General features: G+C 40.3%; 1 protein-coding gene across 1 annotated transcript; it reads right to left on the reverse strand.

Moving 5' to 3' along the window:
- Positions 1 to 8,038: 8,038 nt before the first annotated feature.
- LOC128297756 (uncharacterized) lies at positions 8,039 to 10,337 on the reverse strand. The gene is made up of 4 exons (XM_053033452.1): positions 10,199 to 10,337; positions 9,749 to 10,127; positions 9,369 to 9,673; positions 8,039 to 9,297 (listed from the first exon to the last, which is right to left on the reverse strand). Exons 1-4 carry the CDS (start codon positions 10,335 to 10,337, stop codon positions 8,039 to 8,041), a joined length of 2,082 nt encoding a protein of 693 aa, XP_052889412.1.
- Positions 10,338 to 14,674: the final 4,337 nt, after the last annotated feature.

Genomic DNA, 14,674 nt, shown 5'->3' on the forward strand with positions numbered 1-14,674 from the left:
ATCAGTTGTAGTTTTCCAATTGTGAAAGATGTCGACTTTCGACGAAATTATGTGCATTGCGTACGAAAAGCAGAATAAGGGATAGGGGTATAATGTGACGCAAGATTCTTAAGAACTGCTTAAGGGTAATTTGGAGTACTCATGTTAAAATGATATGTCGCATATGAGCCTCACAGGACGTGTCGTATATTTTTACGATACATTGCATTCGTGATAACTGACCAAGGTTCGGGACTAATAAACGGGCTCTCTCAGACTAAGAGACGAAGCCGCTAAGGTTCAATGTCTGTAGAAACCTAAAATAACAACAATAGCTCTATGTGACTAGGTATATGCTTTGTGGAATAGTTTTTTTTTATGAGAGCCAAGGTTACATCCGGGCCGAATACTAGTAGTTGCAAAAAGCAACGAATCTTCTTACTTCTTCTGCACTGTTAGACACTGGGAATGTTTTTATTGTTAGTATACCGGGATATACTATTTTAGAATACGGGAGATATAAAAATACTGAATTATTATTTTTAAGTACATATGCACTGTTAGGCACTGGGACTTTGTTTATTGTGTCAAATTTAGATGCATCAGGGTATATTCCCTGGCCTGTAATTTTATGTCCTAAATAAGTGACTTCTGATTTAAAGAATAAGCATTTTTCTGGATTTAATTTAACTTCCTATAACTATTATATCATCAATGTAGATAAATGCAATTTCTGGCGTAAGGCCAGTCATGGCTATTGCCATCATGCGTTGAGAACTGTTTGGATTTAAATTGAGTCCGAAAGGCAATCTTGTAAACTGGTAATGTCATTTCGTTGTAGAAAATGCTGTAAATTCTCTAGATTCTTTTTCCAGTGGTATCTGATGGAATCCAGACATCAGATCTAATGTGCTAAAATATTTTGGTTTTCCAAGTTGATCCAGTATTGTATCTATTCTTGGAAGTGAGAATTTATCAGGTAGTATCTTTTTATTTAATTGTCTAAAATCTACTACTAAGCTCCACTTTTTATCATTGCCCGTTCTTTTGGGTACAAGAATAATTGGTGAGTTATAGGGAGAAACTGAATTTTCGATTATTTTATTTTCCAACATTTTATTAACTTGCCTATCTATTTTTTGTCCTTGACAATGTATTTGTTTATAATTTGGTATATAAGTAGGAATATTATCTTTAGGGGTAATTGATTGTTTATAAAAATTATTATTATTATTATTATTTCTTCTTTAATGAAATTTGGATACCTTGATTCATTTATTATACTTAATATTTCTTGATTTCTATGGTTATTATGCTTATGACATTGTAAATTGCATAATTATTGACTGGTTCTATGATCGGATTGAAAAATTTCATATTTATAATTGTATCTTTTTCAGTAGTATTAATAAATTTAACACAAGGTTTTTTTTTAGAAACTATTGTATTAGCGCAAAATATTCCCGGATTTAAGTCCTGTGCATGAAATACCATGAAGAGGAAGTGGAAGACCATGTTAAACATCACAACCTGCTCCGTTGCTAGGAGTTGTTGGCCCAAAGCCATCTGAGCTTGAACGTACACTACCTCCACGGGTGCAAACACCTTTCCCTTATCATGTACCACATTTTCACATGGGAGGAATAAACAACCGTCGCGCTAGCATCCACGATTCGTTGAATGCTTTTAACCGTGATCCTCCGAGTTATTCAAGCACTCCATCTGTTTACCAACAACTTCATCCGGGAGGAATATTTACACAACCTTCTTCGAAACAAGCAGATATTGCTCAAAACCCTTCGGGACATGGTAGTGCATTGGCTCCGAGGGAACAAACTCCTATTCCTACATCTCCTGCTGGAGGTTTACCGCAACCTTCCTCGTTGCCAATAATTTCGAATAAAACTCCATCTGAGCATCAAAGCACATTGACTTCGAGTGCTCAAACTCCTACGCCTACATCACCAGTTGAAGGATTGTCGCAACTGTCCTCGATACTGTAATGTACTACTGAATCTACTTTAATAAGTTTTGGTGAAATTTTATGAATAATTTCGCTTCTTGCTGGTACTGAAAATGTGTTATCTTCTATAGGGTGAGAGATTGAAATTTCTTTTAATTCAAAATTTAATAAGTAATATTCATTCTAAGCCATAATAGGATAATATTCTAAGGTTTAATTCAAAATTTAATAAGTAATATTCATTTGGCGGCCCGGTGGCATGATGGTAGCGGAGCCGGTCTTCACACGAACGGACCGGACCAAAATCCCATCCGGACCAATCCCCCGTAGCAAGGACTGACTATCCTGCTACGTGGTAAAATAAGTCGATACGGCCAGGCCGTTCTAACGAAAAAAAAAAGTAATATTCATAATCTATTTTACATTTGTATGTGCAAAAATTGAACGAAATTTCTTCCTAGAATAACATCTGCTTCTATTTCTATAATATCTGGTATTAAATGAAAATTATGATCAACTATCCCATTCTCAAATGATAAATTGTTATTAATTGTTCCGTAAGTAATAAAAGAGTTATTTGTTATTCCGGTTAGCTTAACTCTGTTTTTGCTATTAATCTCATCTTAAGATTCAATTTTTCCAATTTTGAATAACGATACTGCTGCTCCAGTATCAATGAACAATGTGCTATATGTACTATTAGCTTTTCTACTTTGATGATGGTAGTTGAGTTTTCTGCTGATAAATTGACAGTCATTACCGGCAGTGACTTTATTCCTGCCGGGATTGCTCTAAAAAATGATTTTTTTTCTTCTTCTCCTTCTTCTTCTGTTTCTGCTTCAGCAGTTAGAATTCTTCGTGGATGTTGTCTATCTGGTTGTATGTTTTGTCTACTATAATGGTTTTGCGGCCTAGGATTTCCATAAATATTTCTATTTTTATATATATTTGGTGTAAATGTGTTTCGAATATTTCTGTATGCATATTGATTTGTTTGGATTCTATTATTATTCTGGAATGTTTATTCGTGTGAAATCTGTTATTGTACCTATTATTTTGAAAACTCCAGAGGAATATTTAGGATTTTCTATTATTTCTCTGAAATGTCAATATTTGAGCAGCATTGTTGGCGCTTGTTACATTTCCTAAAACTTTTTGAGTGACTGCAGTGATTGTTGAATATTATCCTACTTTAAATAAGATTTTTGTTTCTGAACTGCCAATTTTGTCTATGAGTGTATCCGCTCCTACTTTGACAGCCATATCGTTCGCTACTTTTTTTGGGATTTTCTGTTCTAGGTAAAGTCCTTTTAATTTACTTGTAAAAAATTCGACTTCTGCATATATTTTTGATGTTTGTCTTGTCTGTGTTGTTTTTAATTGATTAGCGATTTTCTCAGGGTTTGTTGTTTCTTCGCATCTTGATTTAATATTTTCTAGATGTTCGATGGACCCAGGGTTGGCGTGGACAGCAGTGAGTGGCCTGGAATTGAGTATTGATGAAATTTGATACAATTAAGTTTGTAACTCAACCAATTTGAGTTGGGTGCCCCTGGCTGTAAACTTGAAAATTCGTTTGGCCACTTTAATGTTAGCCTCCCAAAGGCCGTCGAAATTCGGACTCCACGGCGGAATGAAGGAGAACCGTATCCCCTTTTCGGCAGCTAGATCCACTATCTCGTTCTGGAAGGTTGTTGTAAGCCTCACGTAGCAGGTTCAACTCCTTAGCTGCTCCAACGAAGTTGCGGCCATTGTCCGAATATATCGTGTCTGGTCTCCCACGAAGGGATACGAAACGAAGTAGTGCTGAGATGAAGGCCGACGTTGAAAGGTTTTCCACCACTTCCAGCGCCATTCTTGGGATGTGTAGCCTGGCGAAGGATCGGTAGTTGAGCTGCAAAATCGTTCCACTTAGCAAACACGTGAGGTAGTACACTCTCGTTCCATGCAAGATTGTCGCGCCACAGGTTTTGCATGAGGATTTTTGCAGTGATGATCATGGGCTGCAGAATTCCTACTGGGTCGTATAGTTTGGCAATTTTTGCCACTAAGCATCGTTTGGTTAACGCGTTTATAGGCAGATGGAAGTCCTCATCAATGATGAGTTGGAATGTGTCTTCGGAAGGACACCACGCTAGGCCTAGCATCTTGATAGCCTGCCTGTCACCGATTTGCACGGGAGCGTCAAGGTGCTCTGCTGGCACGTCATTCACTACTGCAGGAACATTGGATGCCCATTTTCGTAAGGGCATTCCTCTATTCATAAGTGCTCGTTTATCCCGGAACTAAGCACACGTAATTCGTCCGAAGTCGCAGCACCCAGGGACAGGTTATCCTCGTAGAATGACCGCTGAACGCAGGACACCACGCGGCGGCGGGACGAGCCGGACGCGTGGATCGAAAGAAGGTGATCAGACCGGGACGGGGTTGACGCAAGCGTTACGTCTAATTGCGACGCTGGCGGCACTTCCACTTCGTACACCTTTCTCAGCTCGGTTTTTACCTGCGCGTAGGCCTCAATCAACGTATCCCGTCGCGGTTGCGGGCCCGATATTGCTTCCAGCCGCAACAGAGCTTTGTTGCCATCGTTCCACAATAGCGCAGCGATTTCGTCCCTGCTTTTGGCCATGTGCTGGCTCAATCTGCCCTCGCGCGCTTTCAGTAGGATACTCTTAAAAGCACCTTCGATACTCATCAGCTGACGAGTTAGTTCCAACGTAATCCGCTGGATTTCCTCAGCTGACTACTTATCTTCCGGCGGCATATTTGCTGTGAAATCGCAAATCACTATGATTCTACTTTTTCACGTAATAAATCACTTTTATCACTTTTTCGCACGTAGTACATCACGTCGGGGTCACCAAATGTTCTTTCGAATTCGTAACTCAAACACGGAGAAAAAGTAGAGAGCACTTGAGATGTATTTAAAGCGCTGGTACGTACGCGAATAGGCCGATCGATCCGCTGATCGATCGCACGAAGCCTTAAGAAAGGATCCCACCGAATGCTGAGAGAGAATTTACGCACAAAATTCTCTCTCCCGCACGCTCCCACATGACGTATCGATAACCTGACGTGCCGACACGAGGTTATCGGGCCAAAGTGCGTTTTGGAACGCAGGCGCTATTCATCGAAACGCATTCGATGAAATTTCCTAAACGCATCGCCGTAGATGGTTTCGATCATCGTTAATTTGTATGACCACAAGAATTTCATCAATTTTTTCTATGTCTCTTGGTAATCTTATTTTGACTTTGCCTGGGATTAGCGTTTTAATAAATTTAACTAGCATTACCATTTGATCAGCTGGAGTAATTTCTTTTAAAAGGTTTACTGAATCTATGAGTATATCCAGGTTCTCAGAAGATCCATTATATATTTGTACAAGAGATGTAGCAGTTTTAATATCAAAATGCGCCATTTTGACGTTTTTTGATTCGTTTAATTTTGAATCGTTGGAATTTGGCATTTGGTTATTGTTTATGAAAAAACTTAATTGCAGAAAAGCACTGGTTAGTTTTACCGTTAATTTTTATTAGGTACTGTTCACTTATTATTTCTTCAAGTTCAATTAGACCTGATTGGATGGAAGCTAAAAGTTCTGTAGCCAAAATTTTGTATCTGTTAATTGTAGAAATTCTAAAATTTTTGGGCAAACTTTCCAACTTATGTTCTATTAATCGTAATTGAAATAATTTATCTTCTATTTGGCTCATTAATTAATAATTTATCGTTACTATTTTTTTTTCTTTTAACAAATTCAATAAATAATTAACATTAATTAGTTTCTAAAATCCAATGAAATTGCTGTACTAATATTTTGAATATATATAACAGGTGGGCTGATAATTGTTTGGCCTAACACATTTATCGCGCTAGAAGATTTTTATCCATACCATATTTCGTTTCTACCAACCTTCAAAGGAATTCTGTCCAAATTTGACAGCACTCGGGCCACAACCTAATGAGCTAGAGCATTTTGTGTGACGCAACTTTTGTATTTTGAGTAATCATGGAAAAGAAGGAATTTCGCGTGATGATAACATATTAGTTTTTGAAGGGGAAACATATAGTTAAAGCCAAAAATTGGCTTGATGAAGAGTCTTCGGACTCTGCTCTACCAAAATCAACCATCAGATATTGATATGCTAAATTTAAAAGTGGTAAAATGAGCCCTAAGGACGGTGAACACAGTGGAAGCCCAAAAGAGGTGGTTACAGAAGAAAACATTAAAAAAAATCACAAAATTATTAAGAACACCCATAATGTGAAGCTGATCGAGATAGCTGACACCCTAAAGATGTCTAAGGAACGTGTTGGACATATCGTTCTCGAGTATTTGGATATGAGATAGCCCTGTGCAAAATGACTGCCGCGCGAGCTCACATTTGACCGAAAACAACAACGAGTTGATGATTCGGAGCAGAGTTTGGAGCTGTTTAAGCGAATTTAATCCGAGTTTTTGCGTCAGTATGTTACTGTGGATGAGTGTTGGCTTCTCCACTTCACTCCATAGTCCAATAGACAGTCATCCGAGTGGACAGGACGCGATGAACCTGCTCCAAAGCGAGGGAAAACGCAACAATCAGGTGGCAAGGTTATGGCGTCAATTTTTTGGGATTCGCAAGGAATAATCTTCATCGACTATCTTGAGAAAGAAAAAACCATTAACAGCGACTATTACATCAAATTTTTGGAGCGATTGAAGGACGAAATCGCCAAAAAACGGCCGCATTTGATGAAAAAAAAGTTTTGTTTCGTCAAGACAACGCACCGTGCAACAAATCAGTGAAAACAATGGCAAAAATTCATGAAATAGGCCACGAAATTCTTCGCCACCCACCGTATTTCGTAGATCTGGCTCTCAGTGACTAACTCCATTTCTCAGATCCCAAAAGGATGTCCTCTGAGAAGAAATTTTCGTCGGATAAAGAGGTGATCGCCGAAACAAAGACGTTTTTTGAGGCAAGGTGCAAATATTACTATAAAAATGGTATCGAAAAATTGAAAGACCGCTATAATTGGTGAATCATCCTTGAAGGGACGTATGTTGAATACAAAAAAAAAATTTGGCCAAAAAAAGTGTTTTACTGTCATAGGCCAAACAATTATCAGCCCACCTGTTATATATATATATATATATATATATATATATATATATATATATATATAGTGAAAAAGTAGTGAAAAAGTAATTTCATGAGTACAAGTATGTAATAAACATGAAGTCGATGTTTATTCATTAACGTTTTTGGTTTTTTTCATGCCAGGCCATGGATAATAATGTAAACACATCTGGAACCGCTGCTATTATAGAGCAGTTGCGGCTGATAAAAACGGCAACACAAGCTAATCTTGTACAAACTGCACGGATTTCCACAGTTGTAGCTGGAGTTGCCGTAACAGTAAACGATGTGGCAGAAGTGGTTAGTAACCAAATGACCTCCACAAATGAACAAAACCGGCAAGAAACAGAATGGTATACAGAACGGCCTACGTTCCATCCCGCGAGCGTTACCAGCAAGGAAGAGCTGGACAATTTAGAGTTCAGCCTTTCCTTGACGAACAATGCTGAACTATTAGCAAAATGGTTGATGACACAAGTTCACTCTACGGAAAAATCACAAAAATTGCATGAGGCATTTTATCTACTATTCTCTCGTAATTTTGTTGTGCAATGCAGCTGGACAGGAAGATCACGGGATGGTACACAAAAAATAGCGTTGGTGGCATACAGGAATGTTTTAAATTTGTTGAAACGAATAGGAGGTGTCTTTATTGCTGAAGTTGAGGAGTTCATGAAAAAAAAATTAAAAATGCGAAAAGCGCGTCTCTGACACGAGGCATTAATAAAAGTGTGCTACACAAGCCACACAAACGGAAGAATGGAAGGTTAGAAAATTAAAACTTTAGTTTAATGAAACGGAACCTAAAATCAAAATATACGCAATTGAAGAAATCAGATTTTTTTATATGAATTGGTCATCCTATATGAAGATTAGCATCACAATATTGTCGAAAATAAACAATTTAATCAGTACCAAACCATAATTACGATACAATAAAGTTTATTTCACATTTGTACAGAGGCAAATCTTACAAAAAAGTGTGCAACAATGGAAATAATGCTATTGAATCTGGCTGGGGAGGTACTCTGATAGGAAGCTGTATTAAGGACCGGGATGGTATGAAAATAGGAACAAGCTTGCATTTTATACTAGTACACGGTACTTCCACCTCGAATAAACGAACATTAAGTTTAACTTTAAATTTACAAAGCTCAACCGACGAAAGTTGTATGTCTGCTAAAACATTATCCTCGTCAGATACTACATTAAATAGTTCCTCACAAGATTCTACCATGTTACCACAAATGATAAAAGAGTTTTCGATTTTTTTCACATTTGTAAACTGGATAATGTTGTTTTCTTTTGTTAGAAACCAACGATTTTGAAACTGCTTCTGAAGCGAAAATTCCTCATTTATGAAAAAACGACCATTTGCTTTGAGTTGCGGATAATAAGGAACGGTCAGCGTTTTAGCCTTTATGACATGACTACGTTCGATCAATCTTCCAGCAGCCTGTTCTACTATCTTAGTTCCAGATCTAACGCACTGCTTGACGAATCGCAAGTTATTTTCAAATTCGTAGGCAGAATAAGAATCCAACGGCCCATATTTCATAACTTCTTTACCCACGTGCTGCAGGTTGTGGATATTGCTAATTAAATTTGACCGCCCAAAATATTTTCCGAAATGTCTTACGAATTCATCTAACATTTTACAAGCAAGAGGCCAATATTGTTGGTGTGCCTTGGTAGAAAAAATTGTAATTCCGCAAAAATAAAACAAGAAATGGTTGAACATTGCTTCTTGCTTGAAAATATCTTTCAATATTACTACACTCAAGTAGTGTAGGAATGTCCGATACTCTGTAGCTTTCCACAAAGGAACTTCGTTCAGATGGCGGATTCTACGAGGTATTTCAGAAGGTAATCGTATTTTCATTATAAATGCTGATATGGCATCCTTCTGTCGAGGAAACAAGTGTTCCACATTTTCGAAATTATCATCAAGAATACCAGCTAAAATTTTTTGAGTACCTCCTTCATCCACTAAATGCAGTCTATCAGAAACAGGAATACCTTCAACCATATCAAAACCATCGATGTCCTCTAGAGGAGTACGCCATGGTTTATGGTGCAATTCGTCCAGTCTTTGCCTAAATCCTTCATCGGTACGTGGATCAGCGTTTACCGAATCAAAAATTATTTTGTTAGAGTCGCTATTTGCAATTGTCGTTCCAACACAAGTGCATTTTAGGCATCCATGTTTCCCATTGTAATTCATGGTGGCTGCAATGAAACAAATTATACGCTTATTTTTCTGTCTTAAAATTAATATCCTCTTGCTACTTTACACATACCTTTTAAAGTGGCCCGCATTGGTGAGTCGGCGATAATTGCACGAAGAGAAAATGGTAATAACTTATCTCCGAATTGCAAACCTCTTTTTTGTAGTTCATTAATTTCTTCAACCAATGGTCTTAAAAACTCTTCTACACTAGGTTTAACAGATCCTCCGAAACTTCCAACAATCATTGCCGGATGTTTGGCCAATTCTGCCACTCTAATCTGTATTGGCCAAAGCTGCTTACGGGAACTTCTAAAAAGAGGTAGCCCATCGATTGACAAATCGATCGTAATTTTTTCTACTTCTGGTACAATATTCCTGAAATGAATAAAAAAATGTAATACATTAAGTATAACTTTTGCGTACTTATCTGTTACATTTAATAATACTTACTCAAAATATTTCGAAAGGACTTTCTCAATACCATGATACCATAAATGGCCGCCTTGTATTGATTTAATTTCAGATCCAATTTGGGTGGGTGTTTTTAAGAGGGTTCGTTTAGTTTTGGGTACTTTTGCTTTGAAATATTTTCTCAAAATTGCTAGAAACCCTTCGGTTAAAAAACGAGATGCGCGGCCCAAAGTGATAAGATGTACGAGTGCATCTTTTAAATTTAAATTCTCCATGAAATTATACGGATTATCTGCGTTTGGAAAATCGTCGACATCCTCGATTTGTATCGTATTGTCGTCATCAATACTTCTAATACTATCGACAGCTGCAGAACTGCTTGTTGCAAACAAAGATTCAAGATCTTGTTGCGTTATTTCTGAAAAGCCAGATATCAAGGATAATATAGAAAAATATATAAAAGTGATAATAAAATAATGTTAAACTTACCCACTCCTAGATCTGGCCATACAGTGGTTGAAGCCGTTTCCAGCGTGATGTTTAACTCATCGACGCTTCTAGCAACATCGTTTAACAACCGAGCTCGTTTTTTATAAAAATTGCCATTCTGCTTAGAACGTTTCGACATACTGTGTTCGTTTTCTGATGAAATTATTAAGACGGTATTTATCAAGCACAAGTCTTACTCGATACAGTTTTCACCAGCGACTATGTTTGTTATTTGTTGTTTGTTTGATGTATGTTTTCCTCTAAAATACTTTCTGTCATTTCAAAATCTACATTTGACAGTCGATTTCAGTTGTTTTCGAGTCGAGTGCACTTTGATGGTGGGATTAAAGTCAAAATGCCTCAAAATCAAAGCCAAAATGATTAAAGTCGATTGTGCGATATAATTGAGATTAAAAATAAATCGTATTCACAAAATATCAAAGGTCACCAAACATACTAGGAGAGTTAAGTTATAATTTTATTTGAAAACCACTCAGCGATGCTTACATAAAAAATTTAAAATTAAACGATATAATCAAATATATTCAAAATATTCAATTTAGTTTGAAAAAAATCCGCATTAAGCGGAGCATTTCGTAAGAAAGCAGTTCGAATGCGCGAAGTACAGAAACATGGAAAAAAAGGTAAAAAGAAAGAAGCTGTCGTGCGACAGAACAGCATGATGGTCAGCGAGGTATAACATCTATAATAAATTTTCGTAAAACGACACGCTCCTTTCTGACGCTCGCTGCATCCCACTCACCCACCACGGCGATTGTGCCGCGTCCGTACGGGATGGGTATAGCGGATCGATCGCAGGGGTGCTGCACACCGTCCCCATACATGGCACGTTCAGCGCAAAGCGAGAAACGTGTGCAGCACCACTGCCCACCCACTTGGGTGGGACGATCGGCTCCAGGTTGTACAGTATCAAACGAACGTGTAGCGCACCCGTTTCTTTGCAGATCGCATTTATTCGCCGCTTTCGGTATGGGATTGCGCTCAATTCCAGCCTTTTGCCATTTGTTCGTACAGTACTGTCTGCGCTCGGTTCGGTACACGAGTGCTCCCGAGCGTGAAACCGTCTCAGCCAATCACAGCATTTCATTCGCTGACCGTCGACCAGCGCACATCGCTCAGCCAAGCGCGCACCGGAGCTTGATGTGTGAACGGGTCGGGGTGGGTGAGTGGTATGGGTGGGACGGGGTTGGGTGAGTGAACGGGACGGGGTGGGTGGTAGAATGCGCCCGCTTTTTGAGCGCGCACGCACTGGGCTCTATCTTCTTCATTTATGATCCGATTTTGATCCGGTTTTCTGCCAAATGCTTGGTTCGTTGCGGGGAACACAATTGTTTGATAACACGCTAAGTGTTTCATATAAAAGTTCCATGAAAAGTTCGAAAAATGTGTTACAGCACTTTCATACCGTTTTGGTTCGTAAGCACCATGTTGTACGGGCCAGGCGCATGTTTTTTTTCTAAAATAAAAAAATCACTTTACTTATGTAAGTTAAAATACTTTATATAACTTTATATAATGGTGCGGGGGCTTCGATAATGATTGCTGCCGATGATTTATCGTGCTTTTCATTCGTTTTATTACATTTTAAATCATTAATTTGTATTTGCGATGCTTAAGGTCATCGATGGCTTAAGCACATCGCTAATCCAAGCGCGCACCGTACCTTGATGTGTGAACGGATCGGGATGAGTGAGTGATATGGGTGGGATGTGTAGGTAGAGTGAACGGGACGGGGTGGGTGGTAGAATGCGCGCGCTTTTAGAGCGCGCACGCACTGGGCTCTATCTTCTTCATTTATGATCCGATTTTGATCCGGTTTTCTGCTAAATGCATGGTTTGATGCGGGGAACACAATTGTTTGATAACGCGATAAGTGTTTCATATAAAAGTTCCATGAAAAGTTCGAAAAATGTGTTAAAGCACTTTCATATTGTTTTGGTTCGTAAGCACCATGTTTTACGGGCCAGGCGCATGTTTTTTTCTAAAATAAAAAATCACTTCACGTAAGTAAGTTAAAATACTTTATATAACTTTAGCGTTATATAAAGTTATACTTTATACATATGTGTGTTATTTAAAGTATGTATTATATACTTTAGTTATACTTTATATAATTAGCGCACACACGGACAGTGGTGCTATACCCGCCCGTCTCTCTATGGATGGATTGTGTTCAAAGCGGCAAATAGGTGTAGCTGTATGCGGCTGTGTGTGCAATCCCGAAACTATCGCTCTCACATTCTTATTCTCTCTCCCGCGAAGCTGTGTGCTTGCGTTCGCTTCCCTCATCGCTACCTGTGCTAAACTATGCGCGCAATCAGATGATTTCCAATCAATGCAATGTTTTGTCAAACAATAGTGCAACTAACTTTATTATTTGCATTACTTGAATGGTTTATTACACAATCTCTCCCTGAGCAAATCCTTCCGATGGGTCGCATGTGTTTGTGCGTATTTGAGTCTTCTTTTTTTCGCCAGGACACAAAGCAAACACACGCGGGTATGAATGTGTAAATAACTGCATGATTATTTGCGCTATTTTAATGGATTACAATTACAAAACAGAAATCCACACACAGAAACGCCAGTATCAAGCGATCCCTACGACCCCGCAACACTTTCCTGGGGTGCGTGTGCCTGTGCACGCATGTGTGTGCTGCGATTGATGAGAGGATCATTAATATTCCATAACATGATCAATGTTTCATACGATGGTACGAACGCAAAGCGCATGTTTTTATACAATTACAAACACAACTTAAGTTGAGTATAAAATGTCACATTATTTTATATCACACTACATAATGGTGTACGGGGTTCGATAACGATTGTGGGTAATGTTTTATTGTTCTTTGCATTAGCTTTTGTTTACATTTTAATACATTAATTTGGATTTGCGGTGCGTAAGGTGTGTATGGGCCGGGTAACCGGCAAGGTGACGGGGCAAATCGCCAGGCAACAGAATGGACCGGGCAACAGAACGGACCGGGTAACTGCCCAGGCAAGTGAATGGATCAGTTAACAGAACGGCCCGGGTAACTGGCCAGGAAACAGAATGGACCGAGTAACAGAAAGGACCGGGTAACTGGCCAGGAAACAGAACGGACCGAGTAACAGAAAGGAACGGGTAACTGGCTAGGAAACAGAACGGGCCGGGAAACTGGCCAAGCAACATAACCGTCGGGACAAATGGCTAGGCAACAAAACGGAACGTGTAACAGAATGGACCGGGTAACTGCCCAGGCAACAGAATGCATCGGGTAACAGAACGGTCCGGGTAACTGGCCAGGAAACAGAATGGACCGAGTAACAGAAAGGACCAGGTAACTGGCCAGGAAACAGAACAGGCCGGGTAACTGACCAGGCAACAGAACGGATCGGACAACAGGAACGGAGCGGGAAAATGGCCCGGCAACCGGAACGGACTGGCCAACGGTTCAACAAAGGGTAACTGGCCAGGAAACAGAATGGACCGGGTAACAGAAAGGACCGGGTAACTACCCGGGCAACAGAATGGATCGGGTAGCAGAAAGGACCGGGTAACTGGCCAGGAAACAGAACGGGCCGGGTAACAGAAACAGAACGGATCGGACAACAGGAACGGACCGGGAAAATGGCCCGGCAACCGGAACGGACTGGCCAACGGTTCAACAAAGGGTAACTGGCCAGGAAACAGAATGGACCGGGTAACTACACGAGCAACAGAATGGACCGGGTAGCAGAACGGTACGGGTAACTGGCCAGGAAACAGAACAGGCCGGGTAACTGACCAGGCAATAGAACGGGCCGGGTAACTGGCCAAGCAACATAACCGTCGGGACAAATGGCAGGGCAACAAAACGGACCGGGTAACACAAAGGAACGGGTAACTGGCCAGGAAACAGAACGGGCCGGGTAACTGACCAGGCAACAGAACGGATCGGACAACAGGAACGGACCGGGCAAATGGCCAGGCAACAGGAACCGGCTGGCCAACCGGTCGGACATCCAGGCGCTTCCCTCGAGTTCCTCCGTCTCTCCCCCCTTCACACCCACAAGCCCGGAGTTAGCGTGCGTAGCCCTGTAACCGGGCCTCTTAAGCTAGTCTATAATAAATTTTCGTAAAACGACACGCTCTTGCGTTACGCTCGCTGCATCCCGCTCACCCAACACGGCGATCGTACCGTGCCCGTACGGGATGGGTATAGCGGCCCGTTCGCAGGGGTGCTGCACACCGTCCCCATACATGGCACGTTCAGCGCAAAGCGAGAAACGTGTGCAGCACCACTGCCCACCCACTTGGGTGGGACGATCGGCTCCAGGTTGTACAGTATCAAACGAACGTGTAGCGCACCCGTTTCTTTGCAGATCGCATTTATTCGCCGCTTTCGGTATGGGATTGCGCTCAATTCCAGCCTTTTGCCATTTGTTCGTGCAGTACTGTCTGCGCTCGGTTCGGTACACGAGTGCGCCCGA

The sequence above is a fragment of the Anopheles moucheti genome, chromosome 2, assembly GCF_943734755.1.
Source record: "Anopheles moucheti chromosome 2, idAnoMoucSN_F20_07, whole genome shotgun sequence".
NCBI lineage: Eukaryota > Metazoa > Arthropoda > Insecta > Diptera > Culicidae > Anopheles > Anopheles moucheti.

Bases quoted from the DNA above. Each gene is read 5' to 3' on its own strand.
- LOC128297756 (XM_053033452.1), bottom strand. From the start codon at position 10,337: ATGTCGAAACGTTCTAAGCAGAATGGCAATTTTTATAAAAAACGAGCT. The intron at 9,674-9,748 runs GTAAGTATTATT...TATTCATTTCAG, and splicing joins GTCCTTTCGAAATATTTTGA to GAATATTGTACCAGAAGTAG. The intron at 9,298-9,368 runs GTATGTGTAAAG...GTTTCATTGCAG, and splicing joins AATGCGGGCCACTTTAAAAG to CCACCATGAATTACAATGGG.